Raw genomic sequence first — 27,497 nt, 5'->3', positions numbered from 1 at the left:
AAACACTTTAAAAAATAATTTGTTAGTTCATGCATCCAAGCAAACTGTGATGTCACAGTACAAATAAATGAAAGGGGAGTATCAGTAAAAAACAACCATTTATAATCTGTTTCGACAGAGCAGCAAAAAATTACTCACATGTTCAGTAGTATCATCAAATTCCCACTGATTGAGATTAAGAAGGTTGGGGAGGAGGGAAACAAAATAAAAAGAAATGAAGAGAAGTTTGTAGCCTGATAAAGGCAATGGTACCCTCCTTAGACTAAAAAAAAAAAAAAAAATAGAAAAAATAAGCAACTGAAGAGGTGTGTACAATAAAATCCCAAACAGTATATGAGTGTTATGCTGCCACCTCCACTCCTAACTGAGAAATTTAAAGTAAATATACTCTATATTGTTATCACTAAAACCAACTAATTTTTTTAATATGTAATTCATTGGAACAGATCAATAAGGCATACAAAATGCTATGTACACTACATTGTGACATTTATTTTGATTTCTATCTAGATTATGCAATTCAAGTTACTATTTAGATTAACATCTTCATTATATTGAAAATGTACATCAATGAAGTCCTATATGTAAAAAAAAAAATTTCAATGAATTATCAGAACATGATATGAGCAAAAAACAAATCAACCAAAAACCAGAACAACAACACAAGGAAAATTAGCAAAATAAGAAAGGAAAGCCAAGGTAGAGGAGGAGGGAAAAAAAGACTGAGCTGACACTTAAGGCATTTTGCATTCCATGGTTTCATTGACTACCATATTCCCAATGAAAACAGCAAAAGAACTACTGATCCGTAATGTAAGCTTATCTAAGAACTGAGGAAGGACATCAAAACATGATGGTCATATCACTTTATTTTTCAAAACTACAGATGCACCAAATAAAACATGAGCATTTTTTATGCTACACTTTATAAAAACTTTCTGTTTTATGGGTAGTACAAAATAAATATTTATTAAAAGCCAAATCAATAGTGCTTTCTCCGGAATATTATGGGAAACTATGAATCTCCAACTAAATTTATAGAAATGTCCTTCAAACAAAAACCATACAACTGGATTTTTGAGGTAAATAAGTCACTAAGCTAGATTCCTTTTAGTTAGAATGCTTTATAGCTAAAGCAAATAAGCACCTTTGTGAGTTAAGACTTTGGGATAAATACGAAGTAAAGACTCTGGGGTAAAAAGCTGGGATATTTATTGCCCTGTTATTTTCACAGAGAAAAGAAGGCAAAATGTAGCAATTCAGTACAACAGTTTTCCACTTTGTTCATAATCTTCCCTACTTTCATACAAAAGAAGGAATTTTCAACTGAATTCAACTGAATTTCAAATTTGCATTAATCCCATCTATTTCCAGGCCCAGCTACCAATTTTGCTGAATAAGCAAAACACTCCATTCTCATACCCAATCACTACTAGAACAAGGTAAACTAGTCCATGGGATATGTATAATCCCTAGCAGGATGCTTATTAATTACAATCTTCCTCTCCTTTTCAGAAAAATATGTACAGGTAGATTTATTACGGTATTGCTTTTGATTCACTTCTAGTTTATTTTAAAAATTGAAAAAAATATAAAGTCCTCTTTTAAATAACTTATTACAAAACCAAGTTGTGACTATATGGTTATAAATCACTGCCTTTGGCTTGAAAGAATTTCTCACAAACTCAACTACACTTAATAATTTTAACTGGCTCAACATACAGGATCTTATTAATTCCCTGGGAAATTCTATAATTTTTGTCATTATCATTATCTTCATTTTCTGGGAAATGAAATAATTATTTTAATTAAATATGTAATTTGGTAAATAAATGACAGATAAGAATACTGTCTGGATACATTCCCCACCAAAAAATGTTTACTCTTCAGTAAAAGAAGGCATTCATTTAGAAATTACAGATTAATTGAGTTTCAAATACTTTTAGCACAGCAGAAAGGAGACTATAAGTAAAACTGCTGTTTAAAATTCTTCCCTTTGATTTAATTAAGTCAATTTTTTTTTTAAGTCAGAAAGGCAAACTGAGAAATAGCTGTAGAGAGCCAAGTATCTGTATTAAAAAAAAAATGTTCTGTGTTTTGAATCATACGTGTCATTTCAATTCACTTCCTCACTTGAAGTCAACTCTGAAAAGATAAATATGGATTGTGTGTTTTTAAAGCTAGAATGTTATGAACTTATCTACAAAACAGAAACAGACTCCACATGCATAGGGAACAGACTTCTAGTTGCTAAGTGGGATGCAGGGTCCAGGAAGGATAGAGTGAGAGGCTGGGATTAGCAGAGGCAAACCTTTGTATCTTTGTCTTTATCTGTATCACTGAATCACTTTGCTGTACAGTAGAAATCAACAGAACACTGCAAATCAATTATACTTCAAGTTTCTTAAGAATCTAGAATTTTGTATAGACATTTTAAAATATCAAAGAAAAAATGAAAACGGGGCCCATTTTAAGGTACAGGCTAAAATAGATGTATCCTATAAAAGTATACCTATATAATTTCTCAGATGCTTACCTGTGCATCAGCCAGCATGACATCCTTCAGCATGGGCTGGCCCTTGGGCTCACCATTTTCCATCCTCACATAATGCACCTGGTATCCTCTTATCTGGCCATGCTGTTTATTGGGCACAGGTGAGCGCCATGAGATTTTAACAGATGTTGAGTTGACAGCCTCTACCTCGACTTTGCGAGGAGGACCACTAGGAACTGGAACAACATCATTGGATAAAAGAAAATTATAGGCACTTGTCCCACCCAGTCAGAGCATTTTCTTTACTTAGGTTTAAAAAAAAAATATGGGTAGACCCCACCATGTTTGTTTGTGGAATACAAACATTTTCAACCAATGAAAATGCTCAACCAATCTGCTCTACCTTTTAAGAAAAGATCAAAAAGCATGACCAATGCCAAAAAAAAAAAAACGAAAAAAAATGGAAGAAAAAAAGAGTATCAGAGAAATAGAAAAACATGTAAAAAATGTACAAAAGCCAAGGAAGATGCTTTGAGGTTCAAAGCATTAAAGCACAAAGAAGTATAGCATTGAAATAATAACAAAAACTGGTTGTTGATTGCTGTGTGTGTTTTTTAGGTTTCTTTTTTAGCAGAATAAAAAGATTCTTGATTATATGGATTTTCTTCTTTTTTTTTTTTCCCATATCAAAGGTATTCCATACAACAGATGCCAAAAATTGAATGTCGAGCATCACTGTCTCTGAAATGTTCAAGACAAAAAGGCAACAAGAAGATAAGAAGGCGCTTTTGAAAAGTTAACATCAAAATGTAAAAGTAGCGACTACAAAAAGCCAAGAAAAATGCAGAAGACATTAGATGGAGGTACAGAGAAGGGCCTGGATTGCAAGGTCACAGGAGCAAACTGTTCTTTAAAAAGGAAGCAAATGACTGTGTTGAGATTTTAAAAACAAAAACAAAAACAACAAAAAAAGATTCCCAGGCTGTAGCAAAGATAGGTCTTTAGCAAAAATTGCTGAAGTTACAGTGACACTGGGTAAAAAAAGATGAGCAGAGAAAAGCACATTACTGTTAGCCTAAGACAGCAGAGCAAGACCGTGGTAGAAGGGTGCAAACTGATGGAGCAGAGGCAACATACCATCTTCATCGGTTCGAATCAACACGGACAAGCTCGCAGGGCCAGGGCCGACGTCGGTGTGGGCTGTCACAGTGATCCGGTATTCAGTCCATTTTTCCAGCTGTTCCAAAAGGTATTTGGTAGTGTCCGAAGGGATTCCCAAAATCTCGTGAGGTTTGTCATCTTCTCCGTCCACTGCGGTATACTTGATGGAGTATTCAGTAATAATGCCATTCTGTTTGTCCACTGGTGGAGGTTGCCAACTTACCAAAATACTAGTGGAACTTGGACTGGTGCAACTAATGTCTTGAGGAGGAGCTGACGGCTCTTATTTTGGTAGTGAGTTAAAGGAGGGTTTGAGTGAAAGGACAGGAGTGGTTGGAAAAAAAAAATGATAAAACAAAAGAAAAGGCGAAAATAAATAGACGAACAAGAAGGGCAACAAAATGAAAATAAGACTTTGAAACTTAAAATTTTAAAGATAAATTTATGAACCTTGGCTTAGTAATATGAATAAACCAAAAAATGAATAAATGACCAAAAATAATTGTTAAATAATGGGTGGGGGGAATATGTGAAAATGAAATCTTAAGGTAACAGAGCCTCAAATAAAGTTACCTACCTGCAATTTAAATTCTTCTTCTAAAACAATCCCTCAGTATTCCCCAGCCCTATTTTACAGACTATCGAACTTCATAAAAAGCTGCAAACAGTACAAGATTTGTTACATGAGAGTCTGATGATGTTTAAGAGACGCCATTTCAAGCTTTGGCTACTGAACTGCGTTCTGATTCATATACAGTATTTATTTGCAAAAAGGTTCTTCAGTGTGAAAAGTGGCAATAACTGTTAGATGCCCTTCTGCCAATAAAAATTTTAAAAAGAGAAATAAATAAAAGCCGAACAAACATAAAAGGGTTCCTTCCCTCTGACTATCTGAAAATCAGTATTCTGACCAGTTCTAATGAGAAGTGTTAGCCTAATACTGATCATAGCCCATAGACAGTGAGCATGCAGATCGATAAAGGATGAAAATGCAGTCCAAGGTTTACCTACCCGAGGGCAAATTTCAGGCTGGTTGATTCTGACTGTAACTTGTACTTACCCTATGTCAGCTTCCAGTTTTTTTTTTTAAAAATTTAACTCTTCTTGGGACATCATTGCTAGTGAAGAATTAGATCCCACCAGCAAATTTTGGTAAAATCAATAAAAATCATCTATCCCTTACAAAATGTCAATAACACAGCCATTAAAAAGAACTGTTTAAAAAAATCCTGAGAACCATCTGGGAAAGATATGACTTATCTTCCAATTTGTATGTAGCTCTTTTCATTTTGTACGTAATTATTCATATAAAGTAGAATTTACATGAGAGTTAAAAGATAAACTTTCTTAGTGCCCATTCTAATATAAACTAGTCACCTTCTGAGTAATTATTTTCCATCAAATAAATCAAACATATCATTATTTGAAAAAAAGCAAGAAAGAACAATGTGACTACTATTATAAGTTACTTTTTCAAGTTAGTAATATATATTCCTAAAGAAGCACACAGAATTTAGATGAAATATATGTAAATATGTATGCATATATATATTATATAAGACAATATATATGATTGAAGAGTAAAACATTTCTATTTTTTTTGTATTTGAACATGCAATTTAAGTAGTTCTTTATATTCTGTGAACCTTAATAATATGTAGTGTCAAGTATATCTTATTACATAGACAATTATCAGTCTTTCTTAATTTACATGTCTTGTGTTCTTCATTATAGGCAGTCAAAATGAAAAGATCTTTGTACAGACAAAAAGAAAATTATCATTAAACAGCCTTGTAAATCTGGTATAAGATTTGCAAAATCACAAGAACATCATTTTTATTGATTCTGACTATAGGTTCTTATATCTCAAATTATGAAACTATTTCATATGCACTATCCTTCATAATAAATTGAGTTGTTCATGTAACAGCAAAGACTCATTTGTAATTCTTTTTAAAAAACTGATTTGGTTTTCACTGCATTCCTACTTTCAGACCTCCTATTCTGGGACAGTATATGCAACATCACTTGAAACTCTAATAAAGAGTAGATAAGCTTTTGATGTGGTTACAAAAGTCCATTCTGTCTCTCTGTATATAAGTATCTATATATGCATTTGCTGTGCTGTGCTTAGTTGCTCAGTTGTGTCCTACTCTTTGGGACCCCAGGGACTGTAGCCCACCAGGCTCCTCTGTCCACAGACTTCTCCAGGCAAGAATACTGGAGTGGGTTGCCATGCCCTCCTCCAGGGGTTCTTCCCAACTCAGGGATCAAACTCAGGTCTTCTGCAATACAGTCAGATTCTTTACCATTTGAGCCACCAGGGAAGCATGTATGTATACATTAGATGTATATATACAAAAAAACTTAAGCTTGTAAAAAAAAAACATGCAAAATATAATAAAGCGTGTGACCTTCTTGTTAATTAAATGTCTGATTTTAAGAGTTATCTTCTGCAATATTACTTATTAGCCTGCCTGGAACTCAAAGAAGACATACAATACTGCACTGATTTACATGTTTCAGTTTTAGAAGAAAGGGAATGTTATAGGAATAAGCTATAATCAGTAAGGGATTAAGCAATAGAATACTAATACTTTTCATATGAATAATCATGTGTTGAGGAAAACTATGAATTTTATCATCAAAAATTGAAAAGATTTATTTATAGAAAATGAAATTCTGGAAGACTTGCTTATATGAAAGGAAACTCATTCTCTAAAAAACTGTAAATTTCATGTTTTCTGATAGGTCTAAAAATTAGGTCAATAGAACATCCTCTTTATGAAATTCCACATATTCATTTTATACATATCTATGTCACTATATCACAAGTAACATAAAATATACAATACTTTTAAAATCTAAGGAAACTCCAAAATACCATTCAAGAAAAATGGTTGTTTAATAAATTATAGAAACTTATTAATAAAGAACAAACAGTAGTATTATATAAGCTGCCAGACTTTCCATCAAAAACAAGCTGCCATATAACACATTATACAGAACAGTCCTCCCTAGATACAATGACCTCCATTGTGATAAACACAACTATGCTTTAGAGTAACAGTCCTCAAATGAAAAGAAACCTGAGGAAACAAAATACAATTTAGGATTGCCACTATACTTGTGATTATTCCATTGTTCCTAAATTTGTCCAAATACAGATCTTCTGTGAATGTTTCAAATTTCCATATGAACTACTTGCAACGTTAACAACAAACTGGGAACAAATACGTGACATGAAGACTTGGTCATTAGCAAAGTTAAAATCTGTGTCCTTAAAAGAGGTGAAAGTTTGGTCTTTTGCTATCTTTGCTAAGCCCTCCTCTGACTATTTTGCAGTGTTCTCAACTTGAATTTTGCTTTACAGCTTTATAATTCATTAACTGGGGCCTGATCCAACGCTTTTACCCATTATTCTCAAGGAGGTTTACTGTTGCTGCTGCTGCTGCTAAGTCACTTCAGTCATGTCCAACTCTGTGCGACCCCATAGACGGCAGTCCACCAGGCTCCCCCGTCCCTGGGATTCTCCAGGCAAGAACACTGGAGTGGGGTGCCATTGCCTTCTCCAGGAGGTTTCCTAACTTCTCTAAATGACTTTCGATTCCAGAAGTGAGAGAATAGCATCTGTCATTTGGGCCCAGCCTGAAAACCAAGGTCTTGATAAGTCTAATCTCTAAAACTGGACACTTGCTGGTACAGACTACCAACTATTAAAAGAATATGAATTAGCAAGTCTGTTGGTGAGGATAAAAGCCAGCAACATGGCCTAGTGAGAAAAAGGGGCAGAAAATAAGCAAAGAGAGACACCTACTTGACTGCATGGTTCTGGCTGATATTTCAGCTGTGGAAGCACCCAGGCCTTGGGGAGAGCGTGCCGCCAGACGGAAGTAGTACAAGCTGTTTGGTCTCAGTCCTTGAAGTCTGTAAGATGTCCCTGGCTCAATGGTGATCCGTTGCTGTGGATATGTAACAAGGGAACTTGATCATTTTCATTAAGATCTGTGCATGTATTTTTATCACACTGCTCAGAACATCAGATTTCTGTCATAAGGGTTATAATGTTATTAAAATATCACAAACAGAATCAACAGTGAGTATCAAGAACCCCACTAAGGGTATCACATAATGAAGATTGCTATTTTTAGTTGCTAAACCGTGTCAAGCATCTGCGACCCCATGGACTGTAGCCAAGAAGGCTCCTCTGTCCATGGGATTTCCCAGGCAAGAATAGTGGAATGTAAGTTTCTACAAGTAAGACAACTAGAAAAAAGGAAGTCAAGGATCTATTTAATGATGTCACAGTGTTTCAAATACATCAGATAAGGGGCAGTGAGAGGCCACCACCCATGAAGGCATTTAAACTTTAAGGCACGTGTGTGGTTGTGACATTGTCCACAATAGAAACTGACACCCATTCCTGACAGTGGCTATGCTCAACAGTCATTTGAAGAGATGTCTAGCTCATTTCCCATGACAGCCTGAAACCCAAGTATGGGCAAAGAAAATATGGCCAGAAGTAACATAACAATGGAAACTGGCATACAATTTACATGACGGTGTTATAAAAGAGATCTGAAATTGCCAAGGTTGGCAGGGATAAAAATCAGATGTTAGTTACTGAAGAAAGCTGGCTAATGTATATGAAACCATATCATTACTCTAGGTTGATTTCAAATTAATTTTTAAGTTATTTTTAATTGGAGGATAATTGCTTTACAATATTGTTTTGGTTTCTGCCTTACATCAACACGAATCAGCCATAGGTATGATGTATGTCCTCTCCCTCTTGAACCTCCCTCACTCCTCCCACCCCATCCCACTCCTCTAGGTTGTCACAGAGCACCAGATTTGAACTCCCTGCATCGTAGGGCCTACAGGAAGGAAAAAGAAACCACAAAATTTTCTATAACCTGACATCAAAAAGGGCTTCTGAAATAAGAGGGTTTTTTTCAAATTGAATGTTGTAATTCTTATTTTCATGCTTGAAATCTGCCTTTGCCATTTTAGTAAAAATATAGCTATCTCTGGGTAATCAATCTCAGATTGAACATGAGTCTGTAGCAGACCTTAAAAAACATACTAATATGTAATCTTGTAATGGCATCAATAATCTTACAAGGCTTTTTATTAAACAGTGTTTGGCGTTCACACAAACCAGAAATTGGGGAAGGGGAATTCAAATATAAAACTAGGAAAAACATCCTTAGGGTGTTCTGGCTTGCAAATAAAAAAGCTTTCACAAATTTTAGACTTACCAAATAATAAGAAAAAAAAGGAATTTCCTAAATAAACATTTGTAAAACAGAGTAGGGATGCCAACAGTCAAGTATCCAACCATTGCCAAAACACCACCTGTCTCATAACTGTTTTTATTTTTAATAGAGTATGCAAGTCAGGAAGAAAGTTAGAAGTGGACATGGAACAACAGACTGGTTCCAAACAGGAAAAGGAGTACGTCAAGGCTGTACATTGTCACCATGCTTATTTAACTTATATGCAGAGTATATCATGAGAAATGCTGGGCTGGAGGAAGCACAAGCTGGAATCAAGATTGCCAGGAGAAATATCAATAACCTCAGATATGGAGATGACCCCAACCTTATGGCAGAAAGTGAACTAAGAACCTCTTGATGAAAGCGAAAGAGGAAAGTGAAAAAGTTGGCTTAAAGCTCAACATTCAGAAAACTAAGATCATGGCATCCGGTCCCATCACTTCATGGGAAATAGATGGGAAAACAGTGGAAACAGTGGCTGACTTTATTTTTTGGGGCCCTAAAATCACTGCAGATGGTGACTGCAGCCATGAAATTAAAAGACACTTACTCCTTGGAAAGAAAGTTATGACCAACCTAGAGGGCATATTAAAAAGTAAAGAAATTACTTTGTACACAAAGTTCTGTCTAGTCAAAGCTATGGTTTTTCCAGTACTCATGCATGGATGTGAGAGTTGGACTATAAAGAAAGCTGAGGGCCAAAGAACTGATGCTTTTGAACAGTGATTTTGTAAAAGACTCTTGAGAGTCCCTTTGAGAGTCCCTTGGACTGCAAGGAGATCCAACAAGTCCCTCATAAAGCAGATCAGTCCTGGGTGTTCATCAGAAGGACTGATGTTGAAGCTGAAACTCCAATAATTTGGCCACCTGATGTGAAGAGCTGACTCATTTGAAAAGACCCTGATGCTGGGAAAGATTGAGGGCAGGAGGAGAAGAGGACGACAGAGGATGAGATGGCTGGATGGCATCACCGACTCAATGGACATGGGTTTGGGTAGATTCCGGCAGTTGGTGATGGACAGGGAGGCCTGGTGTGCTGCGGTTCATGGGGTTGCAAAGAATCAGACAAGACTGAGCGACTGAACTGAACTGAACTGAACTGAAGGATTTTAAACAATTTAATGTTAATTTATGTTGTACTACAAACATTTGTAACACGAGTACTTAAATCAACGCTTTAGTTCTAGAATTTCTTGAGGTATTAATTGGAATTGGCTTTGTTAGCTAAACCTAAAAGCACCGCTCTTAGAACCTGCTCACTTCAGAGATGTAATAAAACAGGTTTATTAACATTAACTTTGTATAGCACTCAAAGTGATGAGCTACAAGTTAATTGGTAATAGTTCACTGTGTTTGTGAGTCTTAAAAAAGTATTCTTTGTTAGAAATCAGGGTTGTTTTGCTTTGTGAAGTTGGCTTTTTTTAAGAAAAAGAATGCTAAGAGATATAATAAAATGGCTTGGTGAATCGACTTTTCACATACAGTTTTATAAACTTTTTTGTCCTGATGTTACTTAATGAGTTTCATGATAAATGAAATATATATTATTATCATATATCCCCTTTCTGAAAATATTAGATGTATCTTAATAGTGATTTATAGAATCTGTTCAAAGTATATCCACGGGCCAGTGTATCATGAAGTCAAGAGAACAGATTCTAGAAATTGTCTATATGAGGCTTTGGGCAAATACTTCAACTTTTTTTTTGTATCCATTTTGTTAATATGTGAAACAGACTAATAATAGAGGCTGAGACAAAGTACTACTGTTGGATTGAGTTAATATATGTGAAACCCTTATTATAGTACCTGTAAATGTATGTTATTCTGATTTTTATTTCTCTTTTTAGTAACTATTAACAATTACTATTCTTCTATACTTATTTGCATAACCTAATCAAATTACATGTGTGTGCATGTGTGTGCGTGTGTGCACCAAGTTGATTCACATCTGATTCTTTGCGACCCTATGGACTGTAGCCCTCCAGGCTCATCTGTCCATGGGGATTCTCTAGTAGAGAATTCTGGAGTGGGTTGCCATGGCTTCCTCCAGAAGATCTTCCCAACCTAGGGATTGGACCCACATATCTTGTGTCTCCTGCATTGGCACGTGGGTTCTTTAGTACCACCTGGGAAGCCAATAGGTGTTGCTATAGATATAGATACATACACACTCATATCAAACAATCAATGGCATACTAATGAACATTTGCTCTGGGGCATCTTTCTCTGAAACCAGTTGGGACAAATTCATCTACCCAAATCCTTGGAGCTCACTTAGTCAAGTGTTAACTGTGACTTAAGTACTTTAATGCAGAAGACAAAGAAAGGAAATCTCCAAATATCAAGGAGTATGTTCTTTTACAAACCAATACTTCCCTAAGTATCTTGGAAACCCGAATTTAAAACAAGAAATCCATTAGAGACAATAGCTGTTTTTTTGTCTCTTCTGTCCTACCCCCATCAAGTCTCCAAACACTCTTCTTTCCCTTTTTTTTGGTCAATTTTCTCTTTTTATGAATAAATCTTTTCCACCAATGTCCTCAGTAGCTATCTGACCTTTCAACGGAACTTGGGCAAGTAAACAGAATGAGAGTAGTGTCTCGATGCCATGAAAGGTGACAAGGTGAGAAGCACAGTCCTACCTCCTCTCCATGCTCCCCATCTTTGTAGACCAGTTCATAGTTGGCGATGGTGTCTGAACGTGGAGGTGTCCAAGAGAGCAAAATACTTGTTTCGGATTCAGGTTCTGCCTTGAAATTTAGTGGCTGCCCTGGGACTAAAAACAAGAAAGCAAAGGATTAAGCTCATCGTCACCAGAAATAATCAGAAATTCTTGCATTAACTGTTTAACCTTTCAGTGTTCACATGTATTAGTTTAGTGGAGAGTAAGGTTTCTTACACTGTCCAAGTTAACCTATGAGTACAAAGCCCACTTTTTCTCCTTTAAGGGATAAGGACAATGTTATGAATATTGTCCTGTCCTTGAGTGGTTTAATATATGTGCAAGATGTGGAATTAGCAAATGTAAATATATCAGTTTCTGAGTTCAACTTTAAGGATAATATTTATTATAATATTGTTATAAGCAATAAATGTGATGATATTGTAAGCAATAAACATGATTTATATAGAGTGCTTGGAATGAATACTGCTTAAATCACATAAAATGTTAAATACATAAAAGCTATTGCTATTTTACAACTTAGGAGGAACTTATTTTTTAGTACTATAGTTTACTTTCAAAACAATTTCCAATTAGGTTTATAAAATCTCACCTTCACTCCATTAGCAAAATCTATAGGCAAGCATAATGATTAGTATTTTTTTGTTACCAACCCATTTTTAAACAGATGTAAAATAAAGAGAATTTAAAAACCTAAATAAAGAGAATTTAAAAACCTAACACTAACAATTCTTTCTAACCTCTAAATGAGTTTATATGAGTTAATACGCTAGACCCAATATAAATTTAATATTGTCCCAAGTGAGAAAGAGCTAAATTACTACACAAGTTAAAAAGTTATAGACTACACTTACAATCACAAATATATGAATTCAATATAGGTTTCCCTGGTGGCTCAGACAGTAAAGAATCTGCTAGCAATGTGGGAGACCAGGGTTCGATCCCTGGGTTGAGCTGTGCCCCTGGAGAAGAGAATGGCAACCCACTTCAGTATTCTTGCCTGGAGAACTCCATGGACACAGAAGCGTGGTAAGCTCCAGTCCACGGGACCACAAAGAATCAGACATGATTGAGCAACTAACACTTTCACTTTCATAGGAATTTAATGGAGGTCATCTATAATTTGTACCTTGGTCATATAATCCACGCAGTAGACAATTTGCAACAGCGATATATCAGATGAAATCAAGAACTGGATCTAGTTGAAAACACCTTACACAAATGTTGAATTAGAATAAATTTTACCAACACCAACCTCCTAGTTAGCACCTAATCCCACAAGGTCCCCTACCCATTATATACAAGGCTAATGCACTTCAGGGCATCAGTGGCACAATTACCCTTACTTACGCTGTTCTTGCCCAATGTCTACTCTGGCTGATGCCCATGTCTTGTGGCCATTAAATATTTTGATCATTACTCCTGATATTATGGTATGTTTCAAAGTGCCATATCTGAATATATGTCCGTATGCCCAGAAGTTCACATGAGAATTGTGTATATATTTAAATTAAAAAAAAAAGACAAGAATAATACTCCACACTAGAGGGGAAAAGAACACCTCAAGTATTTTTTTTGGCAAATGAGCACAAGCATTCAAAAATATGTACAAACAACATAACTTGTAGCTGATGTATGACATCAGTTTCTTAAACAATAATTAAAGCATCATTTTCAGGAGGAAAGTCGCTGGAAATATAAAATGCAATGCTTCCTTTTCTTTCTGTAGTCATCTCTCTGCACTATGACTAAAAAACTGCCTTTTGTTTGAAAAAGAGATTCAAGTTTAAAAGGACCTACAGTGGTTTCTGGGATCCCTAATTATCATTTCATTCCTCATCTGGTCTGTTAACCTGTGAGTGTGTGTGTGTGTGTGAACAAGTGCCCACACTCACGTCTGGACTGATGCGTAAGGCCACCAATAATCAGTGCTTCATATTTCTAATTAATCTTCTTTTCTCCCCTGTTGTACCACAGGCTTTGAGATACTCATTAATTTGATGCCTCCAGGAATGTACTTTCTGAACTGGATATCTATTTTTTTAAAGTACCTGCCCAACAGGTGACCTAACACAATCATTCACACTGAGAGGTGAGAGGTGGGGACGAAAGAAGGGATCAAGAGCAAGAGAAGGTAGAACAGAGGGACATAAGAAAACAACCTGGCAAATAGCAAATGAAAGAGAAAATGCATTATTTTTAAAAGGAAAATACCAAAATCACAGGCAGGAGCAACAGTGGAAGCCAAGAATGATCAGACAGATGAGGGAATGATGTTTGAATTCTAATATTCAGACGATGAAACGCTTTCTCAGCCTAAAAATACACATGCCTATGCATATGTATGCAGTCACTTCTTTTTCTCTAGTTTTATTCCAACTTCCACAAGTCTGGGAAAGAACACCTTGTGATAACTTCTGACATAATCCAAACTGAATAAAGTACTGTCAAGAATTAACAACACAGACAGTATTGAAAGGCTGCTCTCAGGATAATAAATGCCGGTTACATATTTCCTCCCTGCTAATGCTAATAATAAATTGAGTGACAGCGACTGAAAACATTGTGGGAATCTAATTAACTTTTTCTTACTTAAACTGTTTACTTTTTTGCTTTTAATTTGTCTCAAACAAATTCCTGGTAGGTCCCGATGTTTCATCCTTGTTTAGTGCCATACACTTCCTTTAATCCCCTAATTCTGTTTGGTTTTACTCAAAGCCCTCTCTTTCTAAATAATGAAATAGCTACATCAAAGTCTCAGAGGGTGTAAATGTTCATTTTATCCTTGCACAAAGTAAGTAAGTAGTGATCACGCAACTGGATAGTTAGACTTTTTAAACAGTACAATGAGGTTCTCCTCCTCTGCTATATAATACAATGAGGTTCTCCTCCTCTGCTTTCACCATCTTCTTTTGAAGTGGGCTGGCAGATAATTTATTAGATTGTAAACTTGTAGTAGAAACACCAGTGCCTAGAAATGCCAGGCGGAGGAGAAGGCTGTATGGACACAGGGTCACAGGAGTGCCTGGGCCACCAGAAGGAGTCAGTGATGCTCTGAGCCAGTAGACTGCTGCCTGTGGGATGTGGGTTCAGTCTTGCCCAAGCTTCTGATTTTTCAACAGAAGTTGATAATGAATCTTCTAGGTAAAATCTTTCAACTTCTTTATAATCTTAAATAAAATGAAACAGTTGAAATGAAATAAAAAATACTGTATTGGGCAAAAGATGTCTACAGACAAAATCTCGCATATGGACCAGGGCTTAAAAGATCTTTTTGTTATATCAGGCTCTGTGCCCACACTACTCAGACTTTTCTAGGGAATTTGAAAGTGAAAGTCACTCAATCCTGTCTGACTCTTTGCAAACCTATGGACTGTAGCCTTCCAAGCTCTGCTCTCTCTGGAATTCTCTAGACAAGAACACTGGAGTGGGTTGCCATGCCCTCCTCCAGGGGATCTTCCCGACCCAGGGACTGAACACAGGTCTCCTGCATTGTACACAGACTCTTTACGGTTTAGGCCCCCAGGAAAGCTCAAGAATACTGGAGTGGGTAGCCTATCCCTTCTCCAGGGATCTTCCCAACTCAGGAATCGAACCCATGTCTCTTGCTCTGCAGGCGGATTCTTTACTGTCTAAGCCACCAGGGAACTGTGGGTTCACCTTATAAAGATATTGCTTCCTCAGTATCATTTAGTCAGTGCTGAAACATCCACAATGAAGCTGAGGCTTCAAAGGAAAAAAAAAAGCTATGATAGTAATGTATTGACTTATATATTCCCCAAACAAATTAGTCCTAATGATCATAATATATGTTTAGAAGGAAACACTTTAGTGGACTCCCAACTGTCATATTTATTTTGTTTGTGCCACTTGGAGACACAGGGAAATTTCATCATTGGTCAGAATTTTACACCAAATACAATGCTACAAAGGCTCTATTAACATTTACATTTGTCTTCTTCCATACCCTTTCCCCTCTTTCTCTCCTTCCCTGACTGTCTTCCTCCCTCTCCCCTTTCCTTCTCAATATATACATGTATATATATATCTATACACACACGACTGAGCGACTTTCCTTTCACTTTTTGCTTTCATGCATTGGAGAAGGAAATGGCAACCCACTCCAGTGTTCTTGCCTGAAGAATCCCAGGGACGGGGCAGCCTGGTGGGCTGCATCTATGGGGTTGCACAGAGTCAGACACGACTGAAGTGACTTAGCAGCAGCAGCAGCATATATATATATAAAATACTCTCACAATGTTTACACCACAAACTTGCTGCCATTCTTTTGTCTCATTTACTTCATGTTAGACTATGTATATTTAATTTTTATTCTATTAAGAGCTTTCCTGTTTTGTCCCATTTCTCTCACTAATGAACCTAAGATTCTTTTTATGGGAAAATCTGATTCTGGAAAATATATGGAAGAAGAAGAAGAAGAACAACAACAACAAAAACAACAAAACTCACCCAGAAATGTAAGTGTAGTAACTGTGACCAGAAACCAAAAAATGTACATGTGGCAAGAGAAAAAGAATGTAGAAAAATAGTTTTTCTTTAAAATTATATTTAATAAATCCTTCTATTTGGTGAAGTGTTGCTGTTATATCCTTCTTCTTGATTGCTTATTTAATGTCCACAAAGAAATATAAATATGGGTTATCAATTCCCTAAAATAAGATTATAACCCATTGAGAAATGTAAAATATTTGCACAGTAATACAATTATACTCAATACAAATATCTGAAGGCAACTTAGAGAGAATGGAGAATGAATAAAAAGTGAAAAGAAAATCTGCATGACATCTAAACTTTGATAATTAGAAGCAATCAAATTTCAGTAGATTTTAGAAGAGAAACAGGTTAGCACACATATAAGCTGGCTAAAAAACAATTTTACCTCACCATAGTATAAATATGAAATGTACCGAAGAGACAAAAAAAACCCTCAAATAATTTATTGTTAAAATAGCTAGTGCTCTAGTAAGGCACATATTTTAAAATGTGAGTATCTAGCATATTGACAAACGGTAACAACAACAACAATAAAACAACAGCCAGAATTATAGTGGTGGTAAAACAAAACCAAATTCAAACAAGGAGTCAGATTTCTAAGTGCTACAGATATATTATTGACAAAAGTAGTACTTAGCACACATGCACCTGCATAAATCTTGTTCTCAACTGTCCTTAAACATCAATAAGAAAAAGTTAAATTTTATTACAGTTGTATTTATAGCCATAGCTCCATTACTCATTGCTAAAATAACCTAGAAAAAGCATTTAAATTTTTGTTATTGGAAATCAGTCTTTTTAAATTTGCCTATATTGACTTGTTGATATATATTTAATAGTAATGAAATGATTTTAAAATTCTGAAAATCTAAAGCACAATGTCTCTAAAATGTCATAGTTCTATAACAACTTTGCTCCTTCAAAACATTTAAAGTTGATATGACTCATTAATATTTACTTAGTAAATGCATATAATTATTTTCCTTTCAAAGATCTATACTATTAAGGTCTACACATAAAAATCAGTACTTTCTCCAAGAATTTATTGAATGCATAGAAGAATTAGAGGTCAGATATGTTTTCTAAAGAAAGTTCAGAAAAAAGACACGCATTAGGATTTAACAGCTTTATGACTGTCCCATTAGCATGAACAACATACATTTATTTCAGTGCACAGGTTTAAGGTGTTAATTTATTACATTTCTTTAGAAGAGTTTTATTTGTACTTCTTTTGTAAAATATAGTTACCCTACATTCTTATATAATTATATACATGAGAAAACTTAACAGACATTTTTCCGAAGTGTTTTTCTATTGCAGAGTTTTTATCCAACATAACGCAAATACTTCCCTTGTCAGTGACCATACAGTCGACGTATTTTCAAGGTGAACTAGTTGCAAGTAATTATAATGCTAGAAGTTAAAGCGATGTAAACTCTGGATGATTAATCCATACATTTAGAAAATAATCATTTTAACCAAAACTTTTTTATATTTAAAATCATTTAAAGATTATGTAATAGTTTCATCTGCACTAATATTCATAATTAAGAGACTATATTACTGACTATAAATAGATACCCAAGAAAAAGATACACAAAAAGGCAAAGTGGTTGTCTGAGGAAACTTACAAATAGCTGAGAAAAGAAGAGAAGCAAAAGGCAAATGAGAAAAAGAAAGATATACCCATCGGAATGCAGAGTTCGAAAGAAGAGCAAGGAGAGATAAGAAAGCCTTCCTAAGTGAACAATGCAAAGAGAGGAAAACAACAGAATTGAAAAAGACAAGAGAACTTTCAAGAAAATTAGAGATACCAAGGGAACATTTCATGCAAAATGAGCACAATAAAGGAAATGGTATGGTCTTAACAGAAGATAAAAATATTAAGAGGAGCTGACAAAAATTCACAGAAAAACTAAACAAAAAAGATCTTAATGACCTGGATAACCACAATGATGTGATCACACACCTAGAGCCAGACATCCTGGAGTGTGAAGTCAAGTGGGCTACAGGAAGCATCATTACAAACAAAGCTAGTGGTGGTGATGGGATTCCAGCTGAGCTATTTGAAATCTTCACTAAAGATGACGCTGTGAAAGTGCTGTACTTAAAATGCGAGCAAATCTGGAAGACTCATCAGTGGCCACAGGACTGGAAATGGTCAGTTTTCATTCCAATCCCAAAGAAAGGCAATGCCAAAGAATGTTCAAACTACCACAGTGTTGCTCTCACTTCACAGGATAGCAAAGCATGCTCAATATCTTCCAAGCGAGGCTTCAGTAGTAGGTGAACCAAGACCTTCCAGATGGTCAAGATGGATTTAGAAAGGCAGAGAAAACAGAGGTCAAATTGCCAACATCTTTTGGATCATAGAAAGAGCAATAGAATTCCAGGAAAAAAAAAAAAACAACACATCTACTTCTACTTCACTGATACACTAAAACATTTGACTTTGTGAATCAAAACAAACTGTGGAAAATTCTTAAAGAGAGATGGGAGTACCAGACTACTTTACCTGACTCCTGAGAAACCTGTATACAGGCCAAAAGCAACAGTTAGAACCAGACATGGAACAAGGAACTGGTTCCAAATTGCGAAAGGAGTATGTCAAGGCTGCACATTGTCACCTTGCTTATTTAACTTCTATGCAGAGTACATCATGGCAAATTCTGGGCTGGATGAAGCACAAGCTGGAATCAAGATTGCTGGGAGAAATATCGACTACCTCAGATTTGCAATGACACCTCCCTGATGGCAGAAAGCAAAGAGGAACTAAAGAGCCTCTTGATGAAAGTGAAAGAGGAGAGTGAAAAAGCTGTCTTAAAATTCAACATTCAAATAACTAAGATGATGGCATCTGGTCCCATCACTTCATGGCCAAACAGAGGGGAAAACAATGGAAACAGTGACAGATTATATTTTCTTGGGCTCAAAAATCACTGTAGAGGGTGACTACAGCCATGAAGTTAAAAGATGCTTGCTCTTTGGAAGAAAAGCTACGATAAACCTGGACAGCTTATTAAAAAGCAGAGACATTACTTTGCTGACAAAGGTCCATATAGTTACAGTTAAAGCTATGGTTTTAACAGCAGTCATGTACAGATGTGAGTTGGCCATAAAGAAGGCTGAGCATAGAATAATTGATGCTTTTGAACTGTGGTGTTAGAGAACTCTTGAGAGTCCCCTGGACTAAAAGGAGGTCAAACCAGTCAGTCCTAAATCAACCCAGAATATTCATTGGAAGGACTGATGCTGAAGTTGAAGCTCCAACAGTTTGGCTATCTGAGGCAAAGAGCTGACTCATTATAAAAGATCCTTTTGCTGGGCAAGATTGAAGGCAGGAGGAGATGGGGACGGCAGAGGATGAGATGGTTGGATGGCATCACTGACTCAATGGACATGAGTTTGAGCCAGCTCTGGGAGATGGTGAAGAACAGGGAAGTCTGGTGTGCTGCAGTCCATGGCGTCGCAAAGAGTCGGACACGACTAAGTGACTGAACGACAACAACAGATAGATATTTTGATTGTCTGTATTACTAGAAATTACGAATTTACATCAACTCCATTTATATCAATATGTATGACAGTACTCTTAGAAAAGATCAAAAGTAATAATGTCTCTCTTAAACTCACTTTATTTCTAATTACCGTTTCTGCAGAGTCTGATTTTAAACAAAAACAGAAATATTATTGTCAGGGAATTAAAGGTAATATAATGAATGTACCTTTCTGATTAAGTAGACATACAATATATATCTCTCTGGATATAAAATTAAAATATATTTGAGAAGTTTATATAGATATATTACTGACCTGTGAATTTTTTTAGGTTCGGAAAAGACAAAATATTAGTGAGAATAATCATAAACTTAAATTTTATATAACCTAACTAAAATAATTTTTTATAATGGTTTTATGTTTTGCTGAGCAGTGGTTCTATGATTTAGCTAATCAAGAGCATCTCAGCATTAATTATATCAGAACTAACATCATTGTATTTGGCAGGTGTCCACTAACATCAAATGGCCTTTGTTAATTAAGTCTGGAGAACAGATCAAATCATTGTGCCATTTCGGAAGGTTTTCTTAGCCTATTGATCTTGGCAGGCACAAGTCATCATGTCATTATATATCTTCTCAATCAATGGGTATTAAAATCACAACTATTATGCAAGGTTCTTGGAAATATCTTAATGTAAAAGAAAAAAAGTTAAACAGAAACTGATAACAGCTATTCTAATGCATCTGTGACCCATTTATCTAGATTTTTTTTTTAGGTACAGAGTCCCTGGATCACATTAACTCAATTGCTCCTGTCACAATATTACCTTCACTGAGTAATGATTTATGTTACATTATGTCCCCTGGTAATATAGAAAATCAAAATATGGTCTATTGAAACATCAGTTCTATATCTTCCATTAAATTGTGACTGAAAGCATTATCGTCTGCCATTCCATGTTCTTAAGATAAGGATCTCATGATTCTCAAAGATTCTTATGTTTTGGTTGGATTTAGTTTCAGAAACTATTTGGTTTCTTAGCTAAATCCTCCTGTCATAAGAAAAAAAATAAAACACTTTGATATTTTTAGAGACTAGTTCCTTATCCATTAGCCTAATACCAATTGGTGGGTTATCTTTTTATTTTCTTTTTCGTCTCCTTTGCTAAAGCACCATTGTCTTTTAAATTAATAATTTACAAATATCTTTTTTTTTTGGTTCCTACTGGGTTTTTGAACAGAGGCAGGAAATACAGGGTTTCAAGTATTGTATCCAAGAATTAAGTATGATTTACTTCTGAAATACTTGCAGTAGCTATTCGATTATCCCAGGACAGAGGTACACTAAACCATTTACATAGGAAAAAACAATATATTTATCTAAAAGAAGAAGGAATACCTTTTTATTTGGAGGTTATTATACTTAATCACTAAATCTGGTTCTTAATTTTCTAACTACAAATTTTAGCATGTCCATACACGACCACAGGAAAAACCATAGCCTTGACTAGACGGATCTTAGTAGGCAAAGTAATGTCTCTGCTTTTGAATATGCTATCTAGGTTGGTCATAACTTTCCTTCCAAGGAGTAAGTGTCTTTTAATTTCATGGCTGCAATCACCATCTGCAGTGATTCTGGAACCCCCAAAAATAAAGTCTGACACTGTTTCCACTGTTTCCCCATCTATTTCCCATGAAGAGATGGGACCGGATGCCATGATCTTTGTTTTCTGAATGTTGAAAAGGCAGAGGAACCAGAGATCAAATTGCCAACATCCACCGGATCATGGAAAAAGCAAGAGAGTTCCAGGAAAACATCTATTTCTGCTTGATTGACTATGCCAAAGCCTTTGACTGTGTGGATCACAATAAACTGTGGAAAATTCTGAAAGAGATGGGAATACCAGACCAACTGACCTGCCTCTTGAGAAATCTGTATACAGGTCAGGAAGCAGCAGTTAGAACTGGACATGGAACAACAGACTGGTTCCAAATAGGAAAAGGAGTACGTCAAGGCTATATATTGTCACCCTGCTTATTTAACTTATATGCAGAGTACATCATGAGAAACGCTGGACTGGAAGAAACACAAGCTGGCATCAAGATTGCCAGGAGAAATATCAATAACCTCAGATATGCAGATGACACCACCCTTATGGCAGAAAGTGAAGAGGAACTGAAAAGCCTCTTGATGAAAGTGAAAATGGAGAGTGAAAAAGTTGGCCTAATACAGATGGCTAACAGGCACATGAAAAGATGTTCCATGTTGCTAATTATTAGAGAAGTGCAAGTCAGAACCACAATGAGATATCACCTCATAGCAGCCAGAATGGCTATCATAAATAATTCCACAAACAATCAATGCCAGGGAAGGTGTGGAGAAAAGGGAACCCTCCCACACTGCTGGTAGAATATACATTGGTACAGCAATGGTATGGAGTTTTCTTAAAAAAATTAAAAACAGAGTTGCCATATGACCCTGCAATCCCACTCCTGGGCCTGCATCTGGAGAAAAAGAAGATTTGAAAAGATATATGTACAGCAGTGTTCATCGCAGCACTGTTTACAATACCCAATACCCAAGACATGGAAGCAACCTAAAAGTCCATTGACAGAGGAATGAATAAAGAGACATGGTACATATATACAATGGAATATAACCAGCCAATAAAAGGAATGAAGTAATTCCATGTGTAGCAACATGCATGAACCTAGAGAAGGTCCTACTACGTGAAGTAAGTGAGACAGAGAAGGAGAAATATCCTAAGACATCCCTTATATGTGGAACCTAAAAAGAAATAATGCAAATGAACTGACGTAACAGAAACAGACTCACAGAGTTGGAGAACAAGCCTACGGTTGACAAGGGTAAGGAAGCAGGGGAGGGGCAGTTAGGGAGTTTCGGATGGACACAGACACACTGCTATATTTAAAATGGATAACCCACAAGGTCACACTGCATAGCACATGAAACTCTGCTCAATGATATGTGGCAGCCTGGATGGGAGGGGAGTTTGGGGGAGAATGGATACATGTATAGGTATGGCAGAATTCCTTCAGCACTCATCTAAAACTATCCCAACACTGTTTCTCAATCAGCTATACCCCATACCAAATAAAAATTTTGAAAAGTAATAGAAAAGATAATGGTGCTTAAAAGAATCTAGCTGCTGCTGCTGCTGCTGCTGCTAAGTCACTTTAGTTGTGTCTGACTCTGTGCGACCCCAGAGATGGCAGCTCACCAGGCTCTGCCGTCCCTGGGATTCTCCAGGCAAGAGCACTGGAGTGGGCTGCCATTTCCTTCTCCAATGCAGGAGAGTGAAAAGTGAAAGTGAAGTCGCTCAGTCGTGTCCGACTCTTTGCGACCCCACGGACTGCAGCCCACCAGGCTCCTCCGTCCACGGGATTTTCCAGGCAAGAGGACTGGAGTGGGGTGCCGTTGCCTTCTCCAATGCAGGAGAGTGAAAAGTGAAAGTGAAGTCGCTCAGTCGTGCCCAACCCTCAGCGACCCCATGGACTGCAGCCCACCAGGCTCCTCCGTCCACGGGATTTTCCAGGCAAGAGGACTGGAGTGGGGTGCCGTTGCCTTCCCCAAAAAGAATCTAGAGTATCCAGATAATAACCTACGACCCAAAGGAAGTTACTGACTCTCTTCACCTTTACTGATCCTCAATTTACTTGAGATAATTCCACATCTATCTAAATGAGTAGGAAGAATGAATACACCCAGAAGCAGACTGCCCAGCATGTTAGCTGTGATGATGATGATCATACAGAACTGAAGTTAGAAAATATTTCTGTCCATTATCTAATTGATAGTCTTGTTGCGGGTTGAAGAGTCTCCCACAAAAATGATCATACGTTGAATTTCTAATACCAAGAACCTTATTAAGTGACCTTATTTGGAAATAAAATTACTGCAGATATAATCAGTCATTATATTAGATGTAATTAGTCATTATCAGGATTACATGGTATCATTAGGTTGGGCCCTAATCCATTATGACTGATACCTTATAAAAAAGGGAAATTTGGACAGAGAAACACGCACCCAGGGAGAAGGCCATGAACAATGTAGGCAGAAATCACAGTGATGCTTCTACAAGCTGAGGAACAGCCAAGATTACCCGCAAACCACCAAAAGCTAGGAGCGAGCCCCAGGGCCTCCCTAACAGCTCTCAGAGGGAACCAAGCCTGCTGACACGTGGCTCTCAAATTTCTAGTCACTACAACCAAAGACGATCCATTTTTGTTGTTTCAGCCACCCAGGAAGTAGCATTTTGTACGGCAGCCTTAGGAAAATTAAAACAAAAACAAAAACAGAAAAAAACTACTACTCCTAAACTCTATAAAGGGGTTGTTACTTTAGATGAGAAAACTGAAGTTCAGAGAGATGAAGTAACTTGTCAAAGGTTATAGAGCTAAACATGGGACTTAAGGATTCAAACCTTGGTTACATTACTCTAAGATCAGAGTTTCTTTCCGTATAAAAGCTGAAAAACCTAAAAACGTAGAACTGGAGTATAGGTATATACTCTTCCTATATACTTTCTTATATCTTTAATGGTTATTTAACTGCTAGAATAGTATAATAAAAAATAATCTCAACAGTTGACTATTTTCAGTCAAGAAAAAGAATGAGATTCACTGATTTCTACATTTTTCAACAAGAAACTTATGAAAAACTTACTCTATAATACTTTCATGCATATTAACGTAAGAAACACAGAAGAACTGTGAACACAATAAAAGCCAAACCAAGAAGATATATGGATGAGTTTTAGTAGAACAATGATAAAACACTTCTACAGTCATCTTTTTGATATTTTAGTGATAAATCCATGAACAAACCAATAAGAGCCAAGTAACAGTATGAGAATAAAGGTAGGAGAGCTATAAACATACTAGATTTCTAGCAGCCTAGGCGAACGTTCCCAGCCACAAGATGCAGGAAGTCCACAACATAAAAACAAGTCAGTGGTTAAACATAAGTTTACCGACTTTTGACAGCTGAGAAAATGTAATGATTCATTCTCAGGATTACCCATGAGCTATGACTACAGATTACAGACACACTCTCCAATTATATGGTCCATATGTGGATTTTCAGAACAAACCAATGGCATGCCGCCAAGACAATCACAGATTAATGCAGGTTTGAAAGTGTCAGTCACTCAGTTGTGTCCAACTCTTTGTGATCCCATGGACTGTAGCCCACCAGGCTCCTCTGTCCATGGGGTTCTCCAGGCAAGAATACTGGAGTGAGTTGCCATTTCCTTCTCCAGGGGATCTTCCTGACCCAGGGACTGAACCCGGATCTCCTGCATTGCAGGCAGATTCTTTACCATCTGAGCCACCAGGAAGCCCCAATAACAAGTTTAAGAGGCTCCAACAAAATAAACAGTCACATGAACAGTTCTCAGATATTTAAGAATAAACTTAAAAAGAAACCCACTATGGTTTATTCCCGTGTATGTGTGTGCATGCTCAGTCCTGCCCAACCATTTGGACTGCAGCCACCAGGCTCCTCTGCCCTTGGGATTTCCCAGGCAAAACTCATCCCATGACAAACTGATCAATTTGAATCTAAGACCACAGAAATCTGATATCCTCTTATAAAAATAAAACTACTAGAAGGGCCAAGTTTTTCTTCATAAAATCACTGGTGTCTGCTCTAACATCCAGTAAAATGGGTGAATAAGGCCCCAGAGTTTGATTTCAGATATTGGCAACTGTCTTTACCCATGAGCCCATACAAAGACAAAAAAATTAAAAACATTAACAGAATATTAATTTTTAAGCAAGCTGCTTCCTGGCAAATATAAACCATTTAAATATCCAAGGCCTCCTGACAAATGGCTTTAGTTTTAACTTTATCTTGAATCATCCACTCCTCCACAGATTAAATAAATTTTGGGACTATTCTATTAGAGTTGCTAATATAAAGGAGCACGGTTCTTCTATTCTCTAAATGCTGCATGGTGGATGCATTCATCCATCTCCTGCAGAAAGTCTTCAAGTCATTTGGATACAAAAAGAAAGGATGCTACAGACAGGGGTAGGAGAGTAAGAGTTATAGACGATTAGGTATACGCTATAAAGATATATTGCACAGCATGGGAAATATTTAGCCAATATTTTATAATAACCATAAATGGGGCATTACCTTTAAAACCTGTGAATCACTGTATGGTCACACTGGAAACCTATGTAATATTGTACACCAACCATAATTCAATTAAAAAAAAAGATGTTAAATACATCCTCTTTTCAAAGGACTGTATTATTTATAGTCTTTCAGTGTCCATGCCTGTTCCTTTTCACATGCCTTAACTCCTTACTTAGAAGCTCTAAATCTCAAAAACTAAACTGTCTACTATCTTTCTTCTTTGTTTTTGCCCCTGCCATTTCTTCGCACCAACTCTTCTCCACCCTACTCCCCATTCAGAAGCAGACCTACCTCCTGTCTGAGTAATGACTTGAATGTCACTTGAAAGAGGACCATCTCCAATTGAGGTAAAAGCCAGAACTTTGACAGAATACATTTTCTGGGGCACTAAGTTGCCTATAGTCGTGATTTGGCTGTCAGCTACATTGTGTTTCATCCAGTTGTTGACATGCTGAGTGGGATCCATTGTATAATAAACTCTGTATCCTTGAATCTGTCCATTTGGTTCTTCAGGCTCCTTCCACTGTACCAGAATGGTGGTTGAACTCAACATCCGTGCCTGGACATCCCGCGGGGCGCTGGACGGTGCTTGCTCTGAGGTCTGCGTCAGCACGGGCTCGCTGGGAGGCCCCCGCCCAATGTTATTGACAGCGACGACCCTGAACTCATAATCCGAGTAGGGGCTTAGTCCGGCGACACTGTAGCGTGTCGTTGCCACTCCATCAATTTCTTTGTAAGGTTCCTCAGCATTTTTGGGTTTATGCTGGATGATGTAGTAGGAGACTGGCTCGGGGTTCCCAGAGTCCCATGTCAGCGTGATGCTTGTAGCTGTGCTCTCAGTCACGACAGGCGTTCCTGGAGGTTTGGGTAAGGCTTGAGGGAGAAAAAAGGCCATGAACACCCATCATCTTTAAGAAATCACAAGATTCCATAACTCTAGTATTAGAGTGATGCGATTACGTATCTAGCGAAGATTTAATTAGATGAAATCATAGCAAAGTACAGTTTTCTAAGTGGTCAGGATGTACAGTAAGACATGCGCAGGTGGCAAACCCCAGGTGACTAGAAGTGTATTCTATAGCATTGCATTTGGGGGCTGATAACGAAATTCACCACTTATTATCTATGAGATTCTGGATACATTGCTTAATTTCAGCTTGCTTTAGTTTTCTCATGTGAAAAATAGGAAAAAATGCATTATTGGAATTGTACAGTTGGGTAAACTGTATTTCATGAGTTTGTGGTGAAGATTAATGAGCTAATCCAGTAATGCTCTTAGAATATATCTGGCACCCTGAGAAAACAGTGGTTCCAGTTATTACAATTACTACAAAAGCTTGGCCAATGAGATTCTCACTTCAAAAAAATGATACAACTAAATACTAATAAACATCGAAAAGAGCAAAATTTTAAATATAATGAAATGGTATTCAATTGCTATAAGAGTATTCATTATGTTTTCAAGATGTATGACATAGACAACAGCATTATAATTTTTTAAAAATAACCAATACTTTAAAGGTTAACAAAGAATAACAATTTCAAGTTAATCAATCAAATTCATGCTTTTTTACTTAATATTCAAAATATGCTGAAGGAACTAAATTAAAGCCTATCCAGAAATCTCTTTTAAAAATATTTTATTGTCATAATATATATTCTATATCCAATATCAGTAATATCATATTATAGC

The 27,497-nt window shown here is 36.6% G+C and overlaps 1 protein-coding gene across 1 annotated transcript in view; it reads right to left on the bottom strand.

The window, feature by feature from the left end:
* PTPRD (protein tyrosine phosphatase receptor type D) overlaps positions 1–27,497 on the bottom strand; it is a 440,423-nt gene that overhangs the window by 185,604 nt on the left and 227,322 nt on the right. The window contains exons 10-15 of the mRNA XM_052645411.1: positions 26,096–26,677; positions 11,580–11,713; positions 7,473–7,617; positions 3,632–3,937; positions 2,537–2,730; positions 139–165 (exon numbers count right to left, since the gene is read on the bottom strand). Of these exons, the coding sequence (XP_052501371.1) occupies positions 139–165; positions 2,537–2,730; positions 3,632–3,937; positions 7,473–7,617; positions 11,580–11,713; positions 26,096–26,677 (1,388 nt within the window). The remainder of the gene's footprint in view (positions 1–138; positions 166–2,536; positions 2,731–3,631; positions 3,938–7,472; positions 7,618–11,579; positions 11,714–26,095; positions 26,678–27,497) is intronic.

This window comes from Budorcas taxicolor, chromosome 8, assembly GCF_023091745.1.
Source record: "Budorcas taxicolor isolate Tak-1 chromosome 8, Takin1.1, whole genome shotgun sequence".
Lineage (NCBI taxonomy): Eukaryota > Metazoa > Chordata > Mammalia > Artiodactyla > Bovidae > Budorcas > Budorcas taxicolor.
Note: the sequence above shows the minus strand (reverse complement) of the source record. Positions and strands in the feature narration are given on the sequence as shown.